At 37.3% G+C, this 26,854-nt stretch overlaps 1 protein-coding gene across 10 annotated transcripts in view; it reads left to right on the top strand.

Annotated features, from left to right (window-relative positions):
- Positions 1–21,741, top strand: part of Cyrib (CYFIP related Rac1 interactor B) — a 124,906-nt gene extending 103,165 nt beyond the window's left edge. For 9 of the 10 annotated variants that reach the window (NM_001126267.2, XM_039078773.2, XM_008765501.4 and 6 more), the window contains 9 exons: positions 3,847–3,968; positions 8,940–9,045; positions 9,617–9,753; positions 10,963–11,040; positions 13,077–13,193; positions 14,101–14,180; positions 15,211–15,337; positions 16,601–16,671; positions 21,004–21,741. In NM_001126267.2, the coding sequence (NP_001119739.1) occupies positions 3,847–3,968; positions 8,940–9,045; positions 9,617–9,753; positions 10,963–11,040; positions 13,077–13,193; positions 14,101–14,180; positions 15,211–15,337; positions 16,601–16,671; positions 21,004–21,067 (902 nt within the window). In that variant the 3' untranslated portion in view covers positions 21,068–21,741. The remainder of the gene's footprint in view (positions 1–3,846; positions 3,969–8,939; positions 9,046–9,616; positions 9,754–10,962; positions 11,041–13,076; positions 13,194–14,100; positions 14,181–15,210; positions 15,338–16,600; positions 16,672–21,003) is intronic. The other variant, XM_039078775.2, reaches the window with a different exon arrangement.
- Positions 21,742–26,854: the final 5,113 nt, after the last annotated feature.

The following is a 26,854-nucleotide window of genomic DNA, read 5'->3' as shown; positions in this document are numbered from 1 at the left end:
GATATGAAAGGCTATTGTTTCACTGCTGCCATGGGAACCTTAGTCTGTCTAGTAGAATAGAGAGAAGTGAAGAATCAGAATCTCAATTACATATTCACATTTAGGGCGTAGATCAGAAGGTAAGAGTTGAGTAAGATGAAGTTGAAATTGGGTATTGGAGGAGGTTGCAAATAATTACAGCTCAGTGAGGAAGGTTACTGTGGAAGGAAGCAACAGCTTGCACAGTGGTTTTAAGTTAGATACCATTCTGTGCTCAGCAAAACATATTCATTAAATACAGGAATTCCTCTTACGGTCTATTAAGATAATAAGTTCAGAATTGTTCCTTACTATTTGGCAGCAGATATGCTAATGACAGCATATTTTTAAAATAACATATCAAAATGTCAGCACTGTATAGCTTCTAATCCTTAGAGTTACCTGATGTTAAGATTGTTAACTAATAGCTTATTCTAGGAAGTCTGTAGCAACTTTTATGTCACACAACACACAATACAATGCTGGTTCATAGAACAGAAGGACTTGGTTTTGTGCCCCTTCTCAGCTTAGAAGATTAGTATTTGTTAAGCTACTATATTTATGTATATTGTAACAAGTCAAAATAGAGATTTTTTTTTATAAGCAGGAAATAGAATCTCCTTTTGCTGCTTGTCTAGAGTGCCTTTCCATTAAGTCATACATTTCTTCTTCTCAAATCTTTTGTGTTACCTGTTCTTCCCTCTTTAAAAAATAAAATTAGTACGCACTTTTAAGGCTAGTGTTATTTTTTTCCAGTTAATCTCTTGCATATTTTCAATATCTTTTGCCTTATTCTATGAAAAGTCTGCTAGGTACTGAGCTTATTTTAAGTACTGGGCCAGTGAGGTACAGTATGCATTTTGGTTCCTTACTTGAGGAACTTAGGTAGATAGGCTTTAAGTACTTAATGAGTAAATGATCATAAGGTTGGAGCTGAAAGCTCATATTATCATAATTGTAATTTTTATGTTGATCCCTTTTATTTCTCCTTTCATATTAAAAAAAATCCCTATCTCCTATTTTAGTGATTACTTTCAGTGATTCTTTGCTAGAATTTTCTAGGGAATTCTTTTACCTGGTAGGAAATTGGTATGATATGACTAAAATATTTAATTTTGCCTTCAAATAATAAGAGCAATTGGAACATGTCTTAGTTTCTATTTAATAAAACATACATTTAAGCCTGATGAGCAATGACTATGTCTTCCCTCAGTCGATACATTGTTTACATTCAAGTGATGTATCATTTTGTTAACAGGCTATGTAGTGTGTTTTCCTTGGAAAAGTAAAGCTATGAAAAATCAAAGTGACAAGTCTTGGTTGCATTATATAGAAAATGCCTTTAAAAAAAAAGAAATGCTTTATTTTATAGTCTTTTCTTCCTCCCTAGTATTTTACCCTTTGCATGACTTGCTTTCAGTAAGCAGTGCTTACTTGTCTGCTCTGTCTGTCTGTCTGTCTTCATTTCTACAGCAGTCTTCAGCAGCTTTCAAAATTATGAGTGTGACTTCCCTGTGACAGTCTCAAAGGTGTTTGATCAGTGTGGCGCTGGGTGTTTTCCCTCTTGGGGAAACTTGACTCTTCTCCTTTATTTTAAATTTCTTGGTACTCATTAAACCATTACTACTTATTAACTACTTACAAGGTCTATTTAAATCTCCTGGATAATGTTTCGTTTGTATGTAAACTCAGTGTCACATTTTTATGTCACTAGCCTAGTGACCACACCAAAAATATATATTTTAGCCTTCAATTGATACAGATGCCTTCGATGTGTGATAGATAAAATACTGTCCTTTGTCATGAAATCCCATCTCATAACTTCAAACTGTGTGTCTATTGATGTTGTGTCTGTAGTTCCACAATCCATATGAGAAAGAACTGAATTTTCATTTTTGCATGTACAAAGTATTTCTCTATGCTGCATCTGGTGTAAGTATAAAAGTGATGGGTGTGCTTTTTTTTTTAAGTGGTGTGCCTAATTATTGCTTTGAAAGTATGGTCTGGCTATATATGGAAACAGTACTGCTTAAATGACATCCTGATATTTATAAACCTACACATTTATCTATAATTCAGTATTTGCTCTTAATAGAATGTTTGTAACTTTGAACACCATCTTTTAATATATCTATTGGCTCCTCTTTTAATTGTTATATTTTTATTTTTAAAGAGTAATTAAGGGAACACATATCTAAATACATTTTTAAGTTGGCTTTCCACACTGTTTTCTTACTGTTTCTGTAGTGCTGTCATATGTATGTTAAATTTAAACTTGGGTACTGTAATTGTTCATTTTAATCGTGTTGTGTATTATTGACTAGTTGGCAGATAATAGGGGGAACTAAATCATTATTTACTCCAAACATAAAATAAAGATAGAATTTAAGGTGTTTTTACATTTATTCTCATGTATGAAATAAAACTTTCTTTTTAAATTTTCTAAGTAAGGGGACCAATAGACATAAAGCCTAGCAGGCAGTTTTATATTAATTGATAAACAGCGAGTCTGCTGAGAAATACCTGAATTCATCTTTTAAATTTGGACTAGCTCTCTTTCTTCAAAAAATAACATGTTAGCGTGGAGGGAATCCTGCCAGCATAGTCCTTCTTAAGGCATTATTTTACATACTCAATATCTCACTTGTAGTATTGAGTATGCTCTAGTTAGACTTATGAAAGAAAACCTCTTTGCTTGAGCAGTCCACTCTTTTTGTCTCAAAATAGAAAGGAGTATATTAAAAAGAATTACCTTTAGAGGAAACATGTTATTAAAAATGAGATTTCTGTTACCTTTTGTCTGGTAGAGAGAAACCCAGATTTTGTCATCTTTTAACATATGTTTTCTAGTTAACATCACTAGTGGTAAAGATGCTTGTATGTTTGAACCCCTGATTATAATATCTATAATTGTGATTACTCCTTTGTTTTCTTGCTTCTCCATCCTAGATATGTAGAAAGTCAGTTTTTGCTTTATCATTTCAGAATTTCAGCAGTGCTCATGTAGCTTAAAGTTCCCCCACGTCAACAACCCACCCCTTCAGCTGCCCAGGAGTTCTCTAGTAGTTTTGTAGTTTGAACTCCTGCACAGGAACCTTGGCCCTCATACACACCAATAGAGAAGCTCAGCAATACTGCCATAGGCTTGATCTTAATCATATTATCCTCTCGCATAACTTCATATGATCCCAGTTGATCAGACATTTTAAAGTGACCCCTAGCAAACCTCAGTTGTTAACACTGAAATGAACAGTATAGATGACAAAGATGCTTTAATAGTTAGACTTCATTTCTATTGCATTAAAATAAAATATCAACGCTTCATTTGTTTCTTTAGTGACGTGAGGCATGCAGTACAAGAATGTGATTATTAAGCATATCAAACACAGTGGGCTTTTTTGTAATCCCATCATTCAGACTGAGGCAGAAGATTTACAGGTTTAAGGGCAGCCTGGGGTACATAATATGTTATAGGCCAGTCTGTGCTGTGTAGTCAGACTATCTAAAAAACCAAAACTATAAGTAGTACCAGTCTAAATTTTAATTAGAATTCTCAAGTTGGTTCAATATAACACCATAATTTTTAAATTAAACATTTTAAAAATGTAGACAGTATAAAAAAAATAACATTTACTTTTCTCTTGCTTCTTTAATAGTTTGTATCAATTTGAAATTAGTTTAAATGTGTCTTCTAAAAAGTATAAAATTTATATTGAATAAAGTCTAACTCATCCCTTGGAAATCGGGTTGTTAATTGCTTTTTTAGTTAATACATGTATTAAAATATTTATGCCACTGTAAATTTTCTTGTGCTTTCATGCTATTTAGATGCCCAGCCTACAGAGTCTGAGAAGGAAATATATAATCAGGTGAATGTAGTGTTAAAAGATGCAGAAGGCATCTTGGAGGACTTGCAGTCATACAGAGGAGCTGGCCACGAAATACGAGAGGTAAAGTTTGTAATTTATATAGGCACTTGTCAGTGAAGACCAATCGGCTACTTGTTACCTTTGCTTAATTTCTACTGTTTTCTCGACTTGTCCTGGGAAGTGTTATATTTCAAAGACCACTTGGCATTATTTCAAAAGTGGTTACAGTGCTACAAAGGGGAAGTGCTACCTACTCGTATGTGATTTAATAACATTTCTGTTTGTTATAGTCACACATGAAAATTGGGTTCTTTGGGAACTATTTATTTATGATTTCCTCTTGTGGAGAAAGAATATTACTTTTTGGCTTCCCTCTCCAGCACCCTTCCACCTCCCACTCTATTCTTCCAATTCCTAAGTTTCTAAGGGAGAATATAAAACCACCCAAGATGGTTCACCTCCAACACCCTCCCCATCTGCCTCTTCTTTAATAGTCTTATGCTACAAGGAAGGTGTTAACTGAGGTGTCTCTCTACCCTCTGTTCTCTTCTCTGAATTGGTCTCCCTTTTGTATTTCTATTTTTCAGAAACTGAAACTCCCCTGCTTCTTTCCAGGACCAACTCTCCCTTTATTCTCAAGTTCCAGCCTAGAACTTTAACTTTTTAACGATTCTCTTAATTACACCTTTATTTGCTTTTCTCCCCTCTGGATGTATTTACTCTACTCCATACAGTGTTCAAACTCTCTTGCCTCTAGACTTGAATTTCTCATCACATAGGACAATGCTTATGTCTTGTTCCTGCCCTTGCTTCTGTATTCTCAGTATCAAGTAGTACAGAGGTCATCAAAGACCAGTCTTTTGGACTCCCAATTGATTGTCCTCTGACATCTGGAGTAGTAGCACCTCAAAGTAAAATGTGGTTACTTGCTGGCTCTTTAGTGTTTAGGGAGGAGGGACACTGAAATGACTCACAGTCTTTTCCTGTTTGTGACCAACCTGTCTTGCAGCACGATCTCACCTTTGGTGTGGAGTGCCCTTCCTTTTTCCTTTACACGTCAGTAACCTATTTCCCGTTCTCTTTGTTCCTAGTACTTTACACATTTGCCTTTTATGGTGCTCAGGAACCTCAAAACATAATGACTTGGTGTTTATGTCTATACCACTCACCTGTCAGCTCTAGTGTCAAATCCCAGGTACTTATATATTCAGTGCCTAGCAAGGTGTAAGCTTTTGAGGAAATAAATACTGGAGCTGTGGACGAAACATACTGCTATCCTTCTAAATCTTAACATTTTTGTGAATGAAAGAGTGACTATTACTATGAAATCAGATGCTGAAAACATTTAAATATAATTTGAAAACTCAGACATAGAAGGAAAACAAAATAGCTTCACTAACTACTCCGTAAATTGTTCTTTTCTTATAAGTCACAAGGATTCACATATTATTTTAAAATGAGTTTGATATTATCTTAATGTTGATTAAATATAGATAAAATCTTATCATGTCATAGTTACCCCCCCCCCAGTTACTTCTTACAGTAAATGAAGAAAAAATAAATCTCATTCACTACAAAGACACTTGTTTTGTATTTTTCTTCCTATAGGGAGAACTCTGAAGATTGAAAAAAGTTTAGTAATTTTCCATCAGAAGGGATGCTCTGTTTGTGTGGGAAAGGCTTGTTCCCTAGTCTCATGTACACTTCATTGACTTCTTGCTTAGATGGAGTTAATTTCTGAAAGAGAGGATGATATAGTAGGGAAGTTTATGTAGGTCATTTCAGAAAGGCTGCATGAGGCTATGATGCCAGAAACTCTAAATACCATGGCCAAAGATGGGAGTTCTCCACAACATGTCCTAGGTAGGCAGCAGAGATGATTTCCCAGGACTATAGCTACATATAATTCACATTATCCCGTAATTTTTGGTGTGGAAAAGTAAACAAATGCTTTAGTGTGTGTGTGTGTGTGTGTGTGTGTGTGTGTGTGTGTGTGTGTGTGTGTATTTAAAGACTTGTGTAGGGAAGCAAAAACATAACCATATAACAGTTAAGAACATAAAAGTATGAGGGGGGAAGATATAAAGCCATGTAAGAGACTGACCTTTTCAGGCTTTGAGACTTAATGTAACTTATTGTGCCATCACTATCTATGTAGTGAAGGACTTAAGGACAAAGAAGTTATGTGTGGTAGCTCATACCTAAAATCTGAGCACTTGTGAGGCTAAGGCAGGAGAGTGCCCTCAGCTTTCAGGCCAGCCTGGGCTACTGAGTAAGACCTTATCTTCGATTAAAGCAAATAACAAAAGGAAATTAAATACAGGAGTATATAAGTAAAATAGTAATAAAATAAGTGATCTGGAAAACTAGGAGCATATTACCTGTAGGTTGGACAGCTGTAGGCAGTGTTGGGGCAGTTGAAGTTTTAAGAAATGTGTGTATGCATAGGTGTAATTAGGTTTCTGAATAGTAGGAAAGCAGTTCACATGAAAGGACAGTGCTGAGTACATGCTAGGTTGCAAAGAACTGATAACTATTTGAACTGTAATTGGTGGCCTATGAAAAACAGACAACAGAAAATTTTTGTTTTGTGACAAGAACAGCCTATTAAGTCAGTGGAAATTGACACTGTAAAATGCTTATCAAGAGGTCTTTTCATAATAGAGGTTACTGTATCAAAAACAAAACCTAAAATTATTTGTACTTTTAAATGAGGTACTTGTATCTGTATGTTTCAAAAAAGAAAAAAATGTAAATAATGGCTCCTTAACTCACCATAATAAAATGGAAACAACTAGCAACATCTCTGTGGTAATAAAATTATAAAACTCCATGTAAACAGTGTAGCATTGTACTGACAAACTGCTTCCTGGTAGCTTGTTAAGGATATGGACTTGAATATGCATTAAATAACATTTATAAAATGTGACTTTAAAATGGAATAAATATGATGAGAGATAGCTCAGCAATTAGGAGGCCTGGGTTGTGGGTTGATTCCCAGCACACACATGGTGGTTCATATCCATTTGTAACTCTAGTTCTACGAGGTCCAACACCTCCTTCTGGCCTCTAGGCACCAGCCATGCATGTGGTTCACAGACATACATGCAGACAAAACATACATATAAGTAAATCAGTACGTTAAACATACAACCTTAAAAGGAGTAATGTGAATAAAGACATGTTCTCTAGTATAAACCTCTTGTGAGAGAATAAGGACCTCCACTAGTGTTGAATTCTGCCCTAAGTTTTAACAGATTTGTGAATGAGTTGTAGTACTTACTTTAAGATAGTGTTGCCATTGACATTACTGAGTGTCAGCTTGTATGTTGAGCTGTTATAAATACTGGCCCAAAACCTTACAAACAGCAGTGCATATGAAATGCCAGGTGAAAGAAGCAGACACTTAGGTTCATAGGATGTTAGCCATGAAGAAACATGTATTCTTCAGTTCCATACGGCAAAATGGATCCTAGGAAACAGTCCACTCAATGGAGACAGTGGACAGCATCTACAGGCACATTTGTGTATTGTGGGCATGCATTAGTACCTAGACCTTCATAAAAGAAGTTGGGATGCTTAAGAGGAAATCAGTGAAAGTGTAGTTTTATCTGTTTGTTTCCTGAATAAAAAACAAATTTACATTACTTGTTATAAGATGAACTGAGTCTGGGCTTCCCCCTAGATATATTAGCATATTATCAAAGATTGTTGGAAATTTTATGTTTATATGAAATTAGGATTATTTATTACATGTTGCAATAAATGATATTTCAATAGATGGTAGAAATACCATAGATGGCATACCAACAGAAATACCAATAGATGGTATTTCTAACACGAATAATATTGGCTTTAGGCTCCTTCTGTATCTAAGAGTTATTCAGAAAATTGTAAAAACACTCAAATTTTGAAAATATCAGCTAGATGTTATAGCACATACCTATTATTTCAGAACTTGGGAGGCTGAGGCAGGGGGATAATGAGTTTAAGGACAGACTGGGCTACATAGTAGGACCATGATTTTGAAAATGTTTAAGTACATATAGTAAATTATTCACACAGCCCATTTATTTACTTATTTGCACCTACATTATTCATAAAAATTTTAAATCTGAGTTTAATTTCATTTTGCCTTCTCGAGTTTTGTTTTTGTATAGATAGATTCAGTACTAGTGCCCTGTGGGGACCTAAACATGTCGTGCCTGGTGATTCTTACAAGTGGCTTCTGACATAGCTACAGAGTTTGTCTCTCAGATATAGTAACTTTGGGTTATTTAAAATGTTAGAGAAAGCAGAGCAAGTTGTTAGAGGAAAAACTAGTTTAAGAAAGCATCTGTAGGCAAAAGGAAGGTAAAAGTAAGAGAATTTTCACCTAGGAGTAACTCCATACCCAGAAGAGATGGCATAATGGCTTCTAGTACTGACAGAGGTCTGTGTATAGTCATGAGCCCCAGCTTTGTCTTGCTTTCTTCCCTTCAGATCTGAAGCTGGTTTGTTTTGTTTTTGTTTTTGTTTTTTTTTTTCCCATTTATTTATTTTTTTTCCTATTATCTTACTCAGGAAAGCCTGAAAAAGATTTGGAATCCAGAAAAGCATTTAATTCTAAACAATGAGTATCTGCAATATTTCTAAATTGCATTTTTCAGGTTTATTTAGGTTCCTGTTGGCCAGATCTCTTAGAGCTAGTATGGACCATGCAAGTTGAATTACAGCTTGGCCCTTTCTCAGAGTTGGTATTTTTATTACTTTGTTTCTTCCTGAAGATGTACCAAGAGTGTCTCTACAATAGAAGAAACAGTATAGAACATTTTCCTGTTGTGGCTCTAAATGATACCAAGTTGTAATATAGCTAATAAACAATGTTGATTTTATTGTCTGTTGTCTATTGGGAGGAAAAAAAATTGTAAATTTAAGAGAGTCCAAACTTGGAATTTCTGTGTCAGTCGTTCTATATCTCCTCACTAGCTAAAACTTTTGCCTTAATGAAAAAAAAAAAAAAAAGACTTGTAACTTTATAAATCTTAACTTTTTGTTTCTTGGATTTTTAAGGCAATCCAGCATCCAGCCGATGAGAAGTTGCAAGAGAAGGCATGGGGTGCAGTCGTGCCACTAGTAGGCAAATTAAAGAAATTTTACGAATTTTCTCAGAGATTAGGTAAGCTTAAAACTTTGTCATTTTTACTTTCCTGGTAAGAAAACATGCTTATTAACATCTAGAATTATTTAGATGATTTTGTTTATAGTACTGAAGTTGGCTGTGTATCAATTGTGCTGGTACAACAGACTATATGAGCACATGATACTGTACTCATAATTTTTGATTGTTTAGACTATTTTCCTCAGCAAGTTGTGATTTAGAGATCTGACTTCTTTTCATGCTTAAGGAGCTCAGTATAAGAAACTACATTAGCCTGATGACAGGCTGTTTTGAGTCCCCATGGGCTAGAATCCGGGACCTTGTGTTTGGTAGGCAAGTAAGTGCTTGTCACTGAGTGGCATCCTAACCCTTAGGACTAGATATTATCAGACATTTCAAATCTGAGTTTATGACAGAATTAGCTCTTTTAAAGTTTTTCATTAAACTAAATATTACTGCGGTAGTAGTTTGTGTGTGTGTGTAGCATTGATAGTGGTAAAGTGTAGATTTGTCTTGGTTACGGAGGGAGAGTATATGAATGTGGGTTGATATGAAGTTCCTGACAACTTTTTCATCTTCTTTTCATTAGAAGCAGCATTAAGAGGCCTTCTGGGAGCCTTGACAAGCACACCATACTCCCCCACCCAGCATCTAGAGCGAGAGCAGGCTCTGGCTAAACAGTTTGCAGAGATTCTTCACTTCACACTCCGGTTTGATGAACTCAAGGTAGAGTTTGCTGATAAACTTTTTATGAAATTCTTGTTTTTTCACTAAATAGTATGAGGAGGAACCTTTTAAAACCTATATTTAAATGATTTCTGCCCAACTGGATAGCTCGTTTGGAAATGGCAGCTCTTTTGAAGGGGCAGCTAGGAGTTGGTGTTCACTGTAGTCCAGTGAATTTGTAAGCAGAAAGTAAATCCTGAGCTGCCTTTCTGGTTTTTTTTTAAATTTCTGTTTGTCTAATTATTTCAACTTTTTATACAAAACATTTTTTCTCTCCCTTCCCCACCACTTACTTTTATTTTCCCCATTCATCTCATCATCTAGTCTTTTATTATATTTAGACCTATACATCCCATGTTGCAATATGGGACAAGTCAAAATAAACCCATTTTTTTCTTTCAAGACAAGGTTTCTCTGTCCTGAAACAGCCTTGGCTGTTCTAGAACTTGCTCTGTAGACCAGGTTGGCCTTGAACTCATAGAGATCCACCTTCCTCTGCCTCCTGAGTGGTAGAATTAAAGGTGTGCACTTCCGCCACCTGGCATGCACTGTTTTGTGTTGTTTTGTTTTGTTTTTAATCAAAGTCCTGAGTTCAAATTATGAGACTTGATTTTTCAAGATCTTGAGTGCCTCTTCTAGAAAATGGAAGAGTTATGTTTCTAACTGTGTTACTTCATAAGTATTATAAACAAGTGTTTATTAATACTTTTGGGCACAAAAGTAAAAAATATAAAGAACATGCATATTTGTATATAAATACATTGTGGGCCGTATATGCATTCTTTTATTCAAAACAAGTACCCTTACATTTATTTTTTGTTTGGTTTTATAATATCAGTGTTTTGATAAGCAAGCTCTCAAGGTATTACCTAAAGTTATTGAAAAGGAGGAATTCATAATGCCCACAATTGGAAAACAGTCTATGGTTTTATGGTTATGTGAATGCAGCCAGAAGGCAGAGGCCCAACAGTCTCTGAATTCAAGGTCAGTGTGGAAGATATAGTGAGACCTTGTCTCCAAGGTAAAAAGTGCACTGAAAAGTACTAATGGCTTATATGAGTATATATGAGTTGCTAAAGTGACACGAGAACGTTAGGTCACCAGTTCAAACTAAACTAGACTGTTACCTCGCTTACATTAGCATTTGATAACATAGCAGTCATCTGTCATACATTACAGCGTTCTTTCCTACATGTCCTCCCTCTTTAGATGACAAATCCTGCCATACAAAATGATTTCAGCTACTATAGAAGAACATTGAGTCGTATGAGAATTAATAACGTCCCGGTAAGATTTTGCTATGAATTAGGTTTAGTGGTGGTAAGAATAACTTGATATTATTCTTCCCTTTGTTCATTCATTTACACTCCCACTCATTAGATGAGTTGTATGTGTTTGTTTGTTTTGTTTGTTGAGACAAGAGCTCTACATAGCAGTGACTGTCCTAGAACTTACTATGTAGACCAGGCTAGCCTGGAATTCCCTGAAATCCATCAGCCTCTGCCTCCATCTTATTCAGAAGTTAAAGCTTGTAATTATCAGTAACCATATATGAAAGGAAAGCTCAAACTATTGCAAACCATACAGAATATATTATTTTTTTCTACTGCCTTTAATTTCTACAACCAATTCAATAAAATTGCATATTTGCCTTTATATCAGTGATACTTTAAATCTCTTTGTATATTATTATTTTAATTGAACAGAAAATTTTGCATGAATAGTTTTTGTTACAGTGGTGAATCCTGAAGAAAATTGACCCAGAATGAGAAAATTAACTGCCTCATACTGATGAGAAAGTCATTTCTGGGCTTGTGCCTTGGTATCATAGCTTCTTTCCTAGTTCCTTAGGGCTGCTAATCTCTTCTATCCTCCCAAAGTGTTTAGTATGCTTTTTCTACTTTCTTGGAATTACAGATGAAGATACTTGTGTTTAGGGGGCCCATCATATGGTAATTGGTGTCAAATTAGGAAAAATCACAGCACAACTCTATGCTCATATTGTTAGTTTCATATAAATGTACTAGAGCTGTGTAAAGAGTGATAAAGGGTCAGTGAGAAATTTTTAAGTTTCAAAGGCAGTATTTAATTATGTATTTATTGATACTGAAAAATCTCTGAAATTGTTTTAAAATGGGCCAGGTTGGAGGTAAAGGATTTCTCTGTTCTTTACAACAGTTTGGGTTTATACAGACCACCTTGTATAAAACTGATTATAATGTCTGTTTTGTTTGTGTTTTTAATTCCCACTTGATAAATAAGAATAATACTCAGCCTTTTGCCTTCTTTGCCATCTGCCTCTACACAAGAGGCCAGGGACTTTAAAGAGTTCTCAAACTGTCTTACTCTCTTGATAGCTATATACAAAGTCAGAAGTTCTCAGTGAGATCGCTTAGATTCACATTCCTGCCTGCCTTGCCTTGTGTCTCATCTTTTTTTCTGTTCACCTCAGAGCCTGTTTTCCTCTCTCTTTCAGTTAATTTGTAGCAAACATCTTCTTTTCTGACCTTTTGTAACTGTCTGCCTACTATTATGTCTTGGTTTTCTTTTCTTTTTTTTTTTTAAACATATACTTGATACTCCATTTAATACCCTAAATGGATCACTATATGTAAGGAAAATGCTAAACTTAAAAGTAGCATTTAAGACTCTCTACAGTCTCACTTCTATGTTTATTTTCACTTCTTGCTGTACTTATTACACTGAATGGGTCAAAATGTGCTCTGTTAAGTCATTTTAAAAATGTATTTTCCTTCTGCCAATAGAAATATCTTGTTCATTTATATTTACATCATCACTTGTAAAAGGCCAAGTCTTCATCAATCCTCCTCATTTTCTAGTCTGAGATCCCCTTCTGCTGTTTCCTGTATTTTATCACGGTACTGGGTAGATCCTTTTGTTCGTACTGGAAGACAGGAGTATAACTTCGTAATCATCCTCACGTCTTCCAGAGCCTTCTAAACAGTCTTGTGTAGTAAGATGTCCCTTCAATGTATTACAATTCCATAATAGTATTTAATATGTTTGACTAGATAGTTTTTCTTTTTAAACAATTGCTAAATATTATTTTCAGTCTATTTATTTATTTATTTATTTATTTATTTATTTATTCTTTTTTTTTCGGAGCTGGGGACCGAACCCAGGGCCTTGCGCTTCCTAGGTAAGCGCTCTACCACTGAGCTAAATCCCCAGCCCCTTCAGTCTCTTTATTTTTAAAGAGTAGCTGAGTGGTATTTGTATACAAAGGTCTGAACTTAATTTTAAAGGTATTTACTAAGTTGGTTTAATAATGCGTGAATTAATGTCAAGTGATTTCTACACAGGCAGAAGGAGAAAATGAAGTAAATAATGAATTGGCAAATCGGATGTCTTTGTTTTATGCTGAGGCCACCCCAATGCTGAAAACCTTAAGTGACGCAACAACAAAATTTGTATCAGAGGTGAGTTGCTGGGGCTCCTTCTCCGCATGGATGCTGTCTCACTCACTGCGGAGGGGATGACTTCAGCAGTCCTGTGTTCCAAGTGCTACCCTTAGCCTGCACCCCTAAATGGGACCTGCACAGGTCTACAGCTGCCCATTTGCTTGGCAGTCACTCCGGAGGTACTTTGAGGACTGCTGTGATCACGTAGCCTAAGTGTGCTCTGATTGCCTTTTATAACCCCCCTTCTTGTTTTCTTCACTAATAATGAGCAGAAATCTCAGAGATGATCACTTTAATCTCAGAGATGATAACTTTAAGTTCCTTTCTGCATTGCTTTCGTCTGATCCACAGATCATTCTGCTGAATCCTCTAGAGTATATGATGATAAGGAAGACCTACGCCCTGCTCTTGCTACATCCAAATCAGACGGCTGCCCTCTTACCGATTTTTATTTCTACTCTTATTTCACTAAATGTTTTCCATGGCTTGCCATTAAGCCTGATAATTTCAGTCTGATTTCTAGGACTCATAAAGTAGGAAAGAACAGACTACCACAAGTTCTCCACTGTACACAAGAGATACCCATATACCATAAGTAAGAGGTAATGAAATAAATAAAATAAAATTTCCCTTCAGGTTAATCTTTACCTCTGAGCCCCTCATCTCTTGTATTTGAAAGGTTATGCTTATTCTTACCCACCCAACAGAAATCTCTTCTAAAGTCAACAAGGTCTTGGCTGTTTTGTACATGGCTCTATCACCGATCATCAAACAGTGATTAGAATCATGGTCATTGTTTAGGAAGTTAGAAATAGGAGCCAGATCATTTGCTGGTTTCTGGGATTCTATAAAGTTTTAAATTATTTTTAAGTGTCACATTTTTCTCCTTTTACTTGCTCTTTTTGTTCTCTTTGTACACTTACAGAATAAAAATTTGCCAATAGAAAATACCACAGACTGCTTAAGCACCATGGCAAGTGTATGCAGAGTCATGCTGGAGACGCCGTGAGTATGAGCTGTGTTTCACCTCAGCAGCACTGCTGCAGTGACTGATATTCTAAAGCATATCCAAACCCAAATATGTCTCTATGCAAAAAGAAGTGAAGCTTATCCTGACCATCAAATGTTGAGTGTATAAACAAAGCCAAAATAATTTGGCAGCTTATTGTCTTTATTTTTGAAACATAGAGTTGGACTATGGGCACTTCAATTGCTTTCCCATCAGAACAGGAGTTTCATGATTTTGAGGGTCCAGGGAAGATTCCTTTCAGAAGGCTTTAATATTTCATTCGCCACATTCTCTCACACTTTAGTTTTGTCCTTGTTTTTGCACAGACCTGATTTATCTGAAGGCATTTGTGGTACATGTGATTGCTTTTGCTGTCAGCACCAGATAGTTTTTATTAAGACCTTTTGTTTTTGCATCACTCATTTCCCAAAGTGCTCTCCTGTGCACTATGTTTGTCACTGATGAACTCAAGGGGCGGGAGGACAAGCACCTCCTCCCACTCTTTCCTCTTATGTAAGAAAATGGGATGCAGAGAAGTAAAGGGATACATATTGCTAGCCCACCGCCTGCTGGATCAGTGTTCTCATTTTGAGTCTGCTCTGCTGCTTTGCTACATTGTAGTCTGTGTAGATCAGAGTCCCATTTTCTTTTTTCTAAGTGAAACAATGTGATCGAATCCTGTAATATAATAGAGATACATAAATAGCAAACCTGCCTGCTCCATTGAGCAAGTAGCTTTTCTCATGGTGCTAAGTATCCATTCCCAAACTCTTATTTCAGGATGATTTTTGCTTTCTCTGAAATTGTAGAAGAGGTAATATAATACCATGGTGGGTACAAATGTGAAGACCACAATATGTGGGTCATAAGACTTCACCATGTCCATTTCCTCTCCCTAAGGGCCTTGTACAGAAGAGATAATGTTGACATTCTTTTCAGAGATCCAAGTAGTATCAAGTGTGGGTGTAGTCAGTTCATCATAGAGTTTGCGATGTGCCTCACCCACCCAAATCTTTTGCCCTCCAGGGAATATAGAAGCAGATTTACCAATGAAGAAACAGTATCATTCTGCTTGAGGGTAATGGTGGGTGTCATAATACTCTATGACCACGTCCATCCAGTGGGAGCATTTGCCAAAACTTCTAAAATTGATGTAAGTTACCTATTGCTTTATGTGATTGCAAATTGTTCTCATGCATGGAAATCAATAGGTTTTATTTAAAGAATAACAGGCTGGACTCAAGGGTTGGTGATATGGTTGGAATTCCTTTTTCTCCACTGTCCTGTGTTTCTGGTTGCTGGCTAGTATGTGGGTATGTTAGATGATTGAATGATGTTACTGATAGTGAATGGTAATGTTGAGTATTTCTTTGTAGTATCTCTAATGATTACATAAAATTTCATATCCTTTGCCTAATAAGCAAAGATAAGATTTTTTCCATATATTAAAAGTCAACATTGGTGCTTATTTAAGAAAGTGTTTTTTGTTTTGTTGTTAATATTGCTTCCTTTTCCTATTCATAATAGTTTACTTTCTACTTTCATTATCTGCTGAGAATGGAAGTTCCTATTAGAATAGAAGTGATTTTTCTCATTTCTCTGCTTATTCTTGAACATTCTACCTAGTACTTGGTGGGGATTATCAGATAATTATTACTTCAGGCTCTTAGCATTTTAGATCTCAATTATGGATTGGTAACTTTCATATGTCTCTGTTTTATATAAAGAAAAATGAGTTAGCATTAGCTTATTTGTGTGGTAAGCATGTCCCAGAATTTTTACCTTGTTCCCATGTGCCTGTAAACATGGTCCTAGAGTTTTCTGTTCACTACAGCAGCTTCACTTTAGGAGATTAAGTAATATAGTTGCTAGGAAGTGGTAGAGTATGAGGCTAAACCCACACCTCTTTCAAATTTATGGTGTGTTTTTTCAACAACCAGGCTGATCTTGAAATAAGCTCTTCATTGAGTTTTTCTCCCCCTGGGTACCCTGTAGAAGTGCCTGTTGCCTCCCCGTCAGTCAGTTTTACCTCCTTCATCTGGACTTCAGGATTCTTTAACTCCCTCTCAGCTCTACAGGATTCCCATCTGTCCTCTGCTTGTCACAGGCTACCTGGGAAACTCCTCTTTCCTGCAGCAGAGCCATTCTATCCTTGCAACTGGTGTATAGTATCTTTTCCTCTTAGTTCATTAGTGGAAGTGGGATTTCATTTTGACTGGTTGCATTTCCAGAAAGTTTTGCCTCACTGAGAGACTGAAAATACTAACATTTGCCAGCTCCACCCCAAAGAATGAGTAAGTTAGCATTTCTAGTATATGGTCTCTTCAGTTCTATAGTTAAGGTTCCAATTTTAGTTTTGCCTCTTTTAAATGAATGTTATTTTTAAAAAGTGATACTTTTTCTCTTTTCTCCTCAGATGAAAGGTTGTATCAAAGTTCTTAAGGATCAACCTCCTAATAGTGTAGAAGGTCTTCTCAATGCTCTCAGGTATGTATATGAACCTAAGCATGGCAGAACAATATTTGTTCAGTGTTTGAATAACACCTAAGAGATACTTCAGTAGTATTCAAGCTGGAGATTGTGCTTATTGGTAATGTTGCTTCAAAGCAGTGATCTATATAGTATTGTATATTGAAGACTATGTGTAGACAGATGACAATACCAGCTTTGTTTCTTGGCTCAACATTTTGCTCTACTGTTTGTCTCTTTGAAGCAGGATTGCTTCTTTTAACTTTAATGCATGTTGATTCACAAACATTGGAAATTTTAAAGAAAAACCATGTGGTCTGACCATGTCTAGCTTCCTAGTGGGTTTTTCCTTACACATGTAGAGAGTCATAGCTCAATCTAATTGCTGGTCTGATGATAGAACAATACAGCGTTCTATAGTAGTTCCTTTTCTCTTGAGTAACCTGGTGACATTTCTGTATTCATGATCCCATGTCTGCATTATCTGTGTTTTGAGGAATCTTTGTTGATTTAGTTACTGAAGCTTCTGTGCTTCATGACATCTTTTAAGTGAATACCTTCTTGCTTTATAACATACTGGCACAGAATCAACTTAAAAGGACTTCACAACCTAGAAGCTAATTTTCTATACTTTATTATTTGAGGTTTAAGCAAGAAATAATATGAACATAGAAATATTTATGTCGTGATATTTATATCATAAAGCAAAATGTCAATTAATTTCAGCTTCACACAACTCTTATGCTGCGTAGGCGGTCTCAGCCTGAATAAAGAAGAGCTACTTTAAATGAACATTAGAATGACAAAAACTTAGTTTAATTAAATCCATGTACTATCAAGGTATTGCAGCCACACACCCAGTGTTTAGAAATTTTTTTCTTTTGCATTGCAAACTACATTTTAAATTTAGCTTTGTAGGGCATGGGCCTCTTTATATCCTTTCTGGATATCATTTGTGTCTGTGTGCCTGTTTTTGTTTTTGTAATATTTTAACCTTTTTATTTTTGTTTCCTGAAGGGTCAATCTCTGCAGTCAGTGGGTATCAGAAAATCTATTATGAAATGTATTGTTAAAAGTTAGGCATAAATAGCCTGGTATGGTGGAATATACCTCTTCCCCCCCCCCCCCCCCCCCCCCCACCGAGCTGGGGACCAAACCCAGGGCCTTGCGCTTGCTAGGCAAGCGCTCTACCACTGAGCTAAATCCCCAACCCTGGAATATACCTTTTAAACCCAAGAGGGCAACCTAGTTTCCTTAGTGAGAGAGAGCCTATCTCAGCAATCCAAAACAGCTTAGAGGTAAAGGAGGCTCTGCAGGCTTTTAGTATTTCTTACATTACCTTCAAGGAAGCACGCTAAAGAGCAGTGAACCCCCCGAAGTACAGTGCTGCTTTTAGAACTGATGTGTGGGGTTAGTTCAGTCTCAACACTCTTTTAGTGTTGAGTACAGGACTGATGTGAAGTGTTTCTACAGGAGGCAGTGCTGGAGAAAGCAAAAGTATCCTGTTAATTTTAAGGAAAATTTTTGAACTTGTTTGTTCATAGTAAGCATATTCTGCATCTGGCTCTCACTTTTTCTCTGGGGCTTTATAATGCTAGTGGTCATGCTTATGGAAGTCATGAGTACCATTTCTTATCACCGTGGATTTCCAGTATAGTCTTGAATGTGAGACCTCTGTTTACCTGAGTTGTGGATGGTACGGGTAGTTGTGGGCACTGTTTGCATCTCCATTCTTATCACATGAACCCAGAAGTAGTGCAGATTCTGAGGAACCAGAGTTGATGTAGGGTTTCATTCCTGAAATTGATATCCTTTTGATATCCCAGTCTGATTTATTGCGTATTGATCTTGGGTGTGTTTCAGAATAGGTTGTAAACATGTAGAGTTCCAGGCCATTACCTCTATAGTCTGTTTTCTTATATCTGAGTTGCGACTCAGGCTCTCTCATTTTAAATAAATACCCTGACTAGTACTTTGTAAAACACTGCTGAAACTAAAACATCACAGCCATACGCTTTCTCATAACAACCAAAGCCAAACAGACTTCTTACAAAATTAAAAATTAAAAGATTTTTGAATGGAATTATATCTGTATATGTGTTTTGAATTATTTATGCACTACCCTCTACTTTTAGTATGCTAAAAGGGGGAAGCAATGAGTCATGAATTTTTTTTTTATAGAGATCTGGGATGAACTCTTTATTAATGAGAGGGAGAAGGAGTTGTGAACTCAGGTGTAGTGCTCCAGTACTTGCTTCTTTGCTGAACTTCAGAGAAAGGCAGCAATTGTTTTCCAGTAGAGAAGTCAGCCGCATGCACTTGAATGGGGACTTGGGTTTTGTACTCAAAGGATAGTAGTAAACCCTGTGTGCTTCACTCATTCAAAGTCAGTGCTGTTGCCTTTGCTAAGTGGTGATGCAGTAACTCTGGCATGGTCTTGCATGGTAGGAATGCCAAAACTACCAGGAGCACAGCACACACAGATAGTCCCAGGGAGTGTAAGTATTGCTGACTGTTCTGAGGTAGAGACCTAAATATTCATCTTCCTTAGTTATTTTCAGTAAAGGAAAGGGGAAAGAAGCCATAGAAATAGGTGACATCTATTTCCTGATATCAAGTAGGGCCAATATGTGGCCATATATGCTTTGTGAATCTACATAAAACAGAACAGTTGCCCCATCACTACCATTTCATTAAATATTCCTCTTTAGCAGTGGTTCTCAACCTGTGAGTTGGAATCTCTTTGGCAAACCTCTCATTCACAAAAATACTTACATTATGATTCCTAACAGTAGCAAAATTACAGTTATGAAGTATCAGTGAAAATAATGTTATGGTTGGGGGTTACCAACACAAGGAACTGTATGAAAGGGTCGCAGCTTTAGGAAGGAACCACTGACTTTTCCTCTCCAGTGTCACACCTAACTTCCCTCTATTTATTGAACACTCATTATGTACCAGACACTACAGGATCTCTTCAATGAGAACAGTTTGGAAGTGACTGCTGAGAAACACATAGTTTATGCTAGGTGTGTGATAAACATATCTGTCTCTTCACCATTACAAAGACTGCAGATAGGATTTTTACTTTTAAACTTTATTTGGAATAAACTGAGCAGCTGTTTAAATTTCTTTAATATATATTCTTAAAATGATTTAGTCTTTGAAAATTATGTATGAAATGTTTATAAGCCAAATCAACCTATTTGAATTATCTTCTGAATACATTCCACATCCAAGCCTTGCAAACCTCTCTGTCTGTTGCTGCTGATCAGATCCAGTTTTAGGCATCTCATTTACTCCTCAGCTGAAAGTCCTGTAGCTTCCCCCAGCTCTTACTCAGCATCCTGTCACTCCTTTTTCATTGTTTTTGCCTTCCAGAGCCCAACCCTGGGCTAGTTAGTTAGCCTCTTTCTTACACTTTGCTCCTCCTAGGCCTTCTGTAAAGATAGCACCCAGTTTTCCTTCTCCTTTTGGGTAGTAACTCCTGGAAGACATTGGAGACTAGCTTGCTGCTGTAGTATTATTTAAAGTGTCAGGGTTTAATTGTAAACTCGAATATTTCATCTTGTTGAATTCATTTTGAGTTTGGACTTACACGCTTATTCAAAATGCACTTACCTGGAAATAAGGTACCTAAAGAATGTAAGTATTTCAGGGCACTGTTTTTATACAACATAGAATGAAACTGTAAGGGATGTGAGTAAAATTTTAGACTTCGAAGGCTGTTTTCTAGAATAGCTACCATTATGTCAAGAAGGAATCCTCAGATCATGAACCAACTTAGTATTTTTTGATGCATCTTTTTAAAATATGTTTTTATTCTTTGTGAATTTCATACATGCATCCAATGGTTATTTTCACTCCCCACTCTTTTCCCCTTCTAATACTACTTTTATGTGAACATTAAAATTTGAATTTCATACACTAAAACTGAATATTGTGTCTATCATTTTGTTTTTCTCCCTTAGTGATCAAAAAACCTAAAAAGAGTGTATATACTTAATTCACATACTGTGCAAAAGTAGTCTGTATCTGGGTCAGGAGCCATAATTTGCTAATATGTGGGATAGATCTGTCATTTTATCTGTCATTGTCCTATCAATGAGAGGTAGCTAATTGTTTCAGATTTTTGGCTAATCATTTCAACGAGGTACTTATAACCAGGTGACCAGCAACCGGCTGCTCCTGTTGGATGCGGGAGAGTCGAGGTGTGAGCCTGATCAGGATTAAAACTGCCATCCTAAGGCATGAGTTTGTGAGATTGATTGACCAGTTACTCATCTGGGCATATTACACAGCCCATGCAGACTTTTTACTTCCTAACATTGTTCACTCTATTTTGTATAGGTACACAACAAAACATTTGAACGATGAGACTACCTCCAAGCAAATTAGGTCCATGCTGCAGTAAGAGCTGTGGTGCAAGCCCCTGCCGCGGATGGAGCACACAGTGTTCTTAGTGACCGAGAATGCACAGTCCTAGTGAATGCCATTAAATTTCCTTATTCTTGCTTTGGTTTCTTTCCTCTGTTCCTCTTCCCACTTTTTTAATCATGTTCTTGTTCTTAAGACTTCTTTTCTGTGCCAAAATCAGTAAAGTTATACTTTGAAAGGGATTTTGTCCTTTCAAAACAGGCCATCTAAGGCAGCTAATTACGCATTGCATTGAGGTCTCTACTGAGAAAAGTTCTGTGACTTGAACTAAATATTTTTAAATGTGGATTTTTTTTGAAAACTAATATTTAATATTGCTTCTCCTGCATGGCAAAACTGCCTATTCTGCTATTTAAAACCCTCATAAATTTATTTTCTACTGCCGCTTTTTCATGTGCAGCCAAAATGAAAATGTTTAAATTAACTGTGTTGTACAAATGGTACCCAACACAAACTTTTTTTAAATTAGTAAGACTTTTGTTTAAAGTTTTAAGTTTGCATTTTGACTTTTTTTTGTAAGTTTGTATGTTGTGTGTTTAACCTTTATTAACTAACGTTAAAAACTGTGATGTGTGCGTAGATTATTACGTATGCATGTTCATGTTTAAGAATGGCTGTTGATAAAATAAAATTCAGCTTTCCTTTTTCTAAGTGTGGCTTGGTTTACTGAGGTTTCTGAAGTTTTCCCTGTATATATTTCTGTGGAATGCATATACACATTACATAATTTTTCTTTCTCTTAGGCAATAGCTTTGTCTTTTTCGGTTGTTTCTCTTTACCTTTGTCTATGTACATAAGTTGAACTGTTTTTAAAGCTGTTGTGTATAAGATGACCAGTGATTGTGTCATTAACTTGACTTCTGTTCTGATTTAATCTCTGTGAGCATAGTCATAGAGGGGAAACCATACTTTCTCAGCTCTCAGTTTCAGGAGTAAAAGGGCGGCAGCAGGAAGCACAGGGTGTCTCAAAAGCAAGAGGAACCCTTGACGTTGGAGGACAGTGAGCACTAAGAATACTTCCAGAGGAAATAAATGAAAGACTGTGATCTCACTAGTGGTAGGAAGTGACCGTGTGTTTCAACTTAATATCATAAAGCCCAAGCCAGTGAAATTTATCTTGATTGAGAGAAGCTGCTTGAAAGTTGTCTAATTCAGCCTTGTCAGTGGTTTAATCACAAGGTGATCTGAGGTGATACAGTTAAAGTGGTTAACCATGGAAGATGATCACAAGCTGCCCTCTGGATCTTCTCCATCGGAGCGCCCGCCTGGTGATAAAGTCCTGTTGACTTCTGTGGCCTCCTGCTTACTCATGTCCCATTTCACACCCTGTGCTCCAGCTCAATTACTTGCTGTTTACAGATTGTTCATGTGGTGTTGCTTCCTAACTGATTTGCCGACAAACTGAACCTGGTCTTCTTTCTCTCCTTCATGTCTGTCTGACCAACACCAGCTTTCATCTTTCAAAAATCAGTTTCTTTTACTTCCTCCAAAAACCATTTACATGACATTGGCCATGTCTTCTAGGAGTCTTCTAACAGTATTATAATGGGTTTAATAGTGCACTCCACAAAAGGTAATGTCTGTATGGAACCTGTACATACATATGGCTTCATTTCGAAGAAGGACATTTTCGGGTGAATGTAAGGACCTATGGATGACATCGTCCTGGATTAGAGTGGGCCCTAACCCCACTGACAAGTTCTTTTAAGAGAAAAGAAGGGGAAACAGATGCAGAGGAGGTCTTGGGAGGATAGAGGCAAAGGTAAACACCATGTCTTGAAATTCCCTGGACCACAAAAGCTAGAAGAGGGTCATGGAACACTTTCTATCAGAGCCTCTGGAAGGAACCGACCCTGCTGCTCTTTTTATTTCAGACTTCTATTATGATGACAAAATAAGTTTCTATTCTAAGCCACCTAGTTTGTGGTAAATTGTTACAGTCAACCTAAGCATTGAATACAACTGTCTCACAAAACAGCCTGATATATCACTACACTTTTCTATCTTCTCTGATACTCATGAGAAGTCACAATGTCTAGATGCTGCAGAGACTGAGAACTTGAGAGAAGAGCCATGTCATATTTCTTCAGTGTCCCCAAGCAAGGATCTTGCATAGTTCCTAAATATGGAGATCTGCCAAGTGAGTAATTGGATGGAGTGCGTGAATCCTGATAAATGAGATAGATGGAGTAATCCTGCTGTGGCCTTTTCAGGTAACATGGTTCACACTCTGCATGTTGAAGATTAAGTGGGCAAAAAAATCTTTAACTCTAGCCTAGGGGTCAGTAGCCCAGTTGGTGGGCCAATTCACCTCCCTCTGTACTTACACAATCTGTGAATTAAGAATGATTTTTAAAACGTTGGGGGAATAAAGGATAACATGTTTTTCTAAAAGTTGAAAAATATTTTGTAGCATGAGAAAAGTATATGAAATTCAAACTCCAGTGTTCATAAATAAAAGTTTATTGAACATAGTCTCCTCATTTGTGTGTATATATATTATTTATGGCTATTAGTTCATTGTAGCAGCATTGAATTGAATCGTGACAGAGATTGTGTGGCCATCAGAAGCTAAGTATGTACTGGCTCTGAACAGGATTTACCAGGCCCTTTCCTTGAGAGAAGAGCAGACTTATTTGACAGCCTGGAGTAATAGGGGCACACTGCAGTGATGGAGGAGCTGCTTCTGGGGAATGGGCTCAACCTCAGAGCTGATATTTTCCATTCACATAATCCAAGGGGCATGTTGGTATGTTCTGCATTTTGTCTCTGCTTACGAAACTGCCTTCAGAGTGAACGATTCTGTGACTGGACACGGCACACCAGCCTCAGCAAAGGCTAAGCAAAGGGTCTGTTTGTCCACTGAACAGAAGTTGACACTGCTCTGCTAGGGGCAGATAATACTCTGAAGCTTGCCTCCTTTTTCCTCTATGGTTTTCTTAAAGGATGTTTCTAACAGCATATATCCCAGCCTATTTTTAGACCGTGTGGTTCAAACCGGTATAGTAAGCTGTCATATCTTCTGCCAAAGCACACTCATGATTGCCTTCATCCTTCCCTTCAATCCCTGTCATGGGTGCATGGTGCTTTCAACTTCCATTTCCTCACTTCACAAAGATTTAGATTAGCTTTCTGAGCCACCAAGATGACTGCAAGTATGTTAGGCTTATGAAAGATAGTTGGCATCTGTATGCTCAAATCTCAAGTTTCTGAATTGAAGTACTTTTTTGTTTGAAATGCCATTCTGGTTCTATTTGAGATTTCAGTAACTGGCATGCCAGAAATTCAATAGACCTCAACTGAGTGTGTAAGCACAGTCAACAGTGGAAAGACCTATGGATTCATAACCTTGAGAACCAAGGTAGCCCTGCACAGGAAGAATTGACTGATCCCAGGCCACAAGGAAGTCTGAAAGATCCTGTCAGTAAGGTAGTAACCTGGTGAAGTTACAAGGTTTATTCAATGAGCTAGAGTGCATTCAGCTTTTGCCTTTTACCTGGTGTGCCTTCAGTTAAGTATCTTGTCCCCAAACAGGAAACAAATATGTCTTTAGAGGGGCCACAAAAGGTCATCTAGTCAAAGCGTGGGATGTTTGCAGGCAAGGGTGCTCAGTGTTATTGACCATCGTAGCTTTACCTTACCTCCTGGTATCCTGTCTAGGAGCATAGGTTTTTCATTCTAGAGTACACTACTGGTTCTCACTACTTAGTGGCTAGACCAATACAATCTGAAAGAACTCATACTAAAACCTGTAACTGATGAATAAAATGTTCTGCATGATAGTTTTCCCAAAGCAGGTAATTAGCTATTGGGACTAAACCAACTTTTTAAGATTTTTAATTTGTGTATATGTATGTACACACACACACACACACACACTCATATATATGAATGAATGAGTGTTGGTACCTGGGAAAGTCAAAAGAAAGCATTGGGTCCCCTAGAACTGGAGAACTAGAGATGTAGTTAGGAACTGCCCAGCTGGGTCCTCTGCAAAAGCAGTATGTGCTCTTAGTGACCTATCTCACCAGATCTTTAAAACACAGTTTTCAAAAATTTAACATTTTGTTGGTGAGGTGGAACCCAGGATCTTGCATGCTAAGCAAGTACTCTGCCACTGAGCTACTTGCCCAGTTCCTGCAGCATTCCAAGTGGCAAGTTCCAGGAAGTGAGATGTGGCTTCATGGAACATGTTAACAAACCATCTTTAGGTGAGTAAGGTGTACCCTTCCATAGCCACAGTCTGTGCCCTAGTATGACAAAGGGGAGTTTCTTATAAGGAGATCATTTTCTGAGAAGTCCTAAGGCTTATCCATAATGTAGGAAAAAATAATATAGCTTTTGTAAGTCAGGTGGGCCTGGGATCCTTGTGTATCCCTAGAGCCACTTTAATGTCACTGAGACTGTCATTTCTTTGATAAGTAGTGTGAGCATCTTGAGAGTTGGTGCTGCTTTGGTGCTACTATAGAGTTAGTATTTCTGGCACGCACCATACCAAGGTACAGGTGTTTACATTTGAAAGTCGAGTCTCTAAAGAAGGGTGAGTCCACTTGTTTGGCGTGTTTGGAATTTTAAGGTATCAGGTTCTTTCCTATCTGACTCAACTCTGTTTTTAAAAAGGATTTTATGTGTATAAGTGTTTTTGCCTGCATTAAGTGTACCATGTACATTGATACTCAAGCCAGATGAGAACATGAGCTTCCTTGAAATTGGGGTTATGAATGGTTGGGACCTCTGCTATTGAGGATAGTTGGGCTTTAAATAGGCCGTTTCTGATATTTGTGGTTTGCTTGATAGGTGCTGTCCCGGGCGCTATTCATCTCGTAGAATGATGTTTGTTCCTATTACCACCCTCTGGCATCTATTACCCAACAGATTTAAGGAAGTGATCACGTGAGTCTTGCTCAATCTCTGCTTTTCCAGTGGTCAGTTTCTCCATTCCTAGGAATTGGTCTGGTACTGCTATATTCCCAGTGCTTTGACATTAACACACTAGAGTATATGGTACCATGGAAGATGCCAAAGGCATCTTGAGATAGCTTGAGACAATTGAAAAGACAGTTTGCAACTTAGGGCTCTTTAAAGAGTTATTTTGTGGCAGCCTTCTGTGGAGACGGACCCTGGGGAAGGCAGCCAACAGCTGCAACAGGAGGCCAGTAGGTTTGAAGCTGAAGCTAAGGGGAAGAAGGGAGGTACAGCCAAGAGGAATGGAGCAGAACAGAGAGTCTTTGAGGCCATTTGAAACAGGTTGTGCATCTAAAGCATCAGAGGAAAGAAATGATATGATCTGTTTGAAAGGCTTCATTCCAGCTATCCCAAGAAGAGACAGGAAACAGAAGCAGGGGCCAGTTAAGCAGTTGGTATCATTGAGGCAAAAACTGATTTTGAGTTTGCTGGCAATCTATGTGAGAAACAACCAAGATTAGGATGTGATTTGAATGTTGGGGTAGTGAGGGCCTAAGTGGAGAATAAACTTGGCTTGGGTGCCTGGAAGGATGGGTAGAAATGGGAAGTGGGTTGAGGTTATTAGATTGAGTAGGACAACCCACAAGGGCATGAGAGGGCCTGTGGAAAAAACAAGAAGTACATAGGAAGACAGCTGGATAGCCCAGATAGAGGATGAACCATAGCGCAAGTTCTAGCCACTTTTCTATTCTGATCCGTGACTTCCATCTCTGTAAAAGTCAGACACACACGGTGCGGGGCACCCTTGTTGGAGGATGTAGGTGTTACCAGAAATAGTATCACAGAAGAAACTTGTTGG

This window comes from Rattus norvegicus, chromosome 7, assembly GCF_036323735.1.
Source record: "Rattus norvegicus strain BN/NHsdMcwi chromosome 7, GRCr8, whole genome shotgun sequence".
Taxonomy (NCBI): Eukaryota; Metazoa; Chordata; class Mammalia; order Rodentia; family Muridae; genus Rattus; species Rattus norvegicus.
This window is presented reverse-complemented; position numbering and strand designations above follow the sequence as displayed.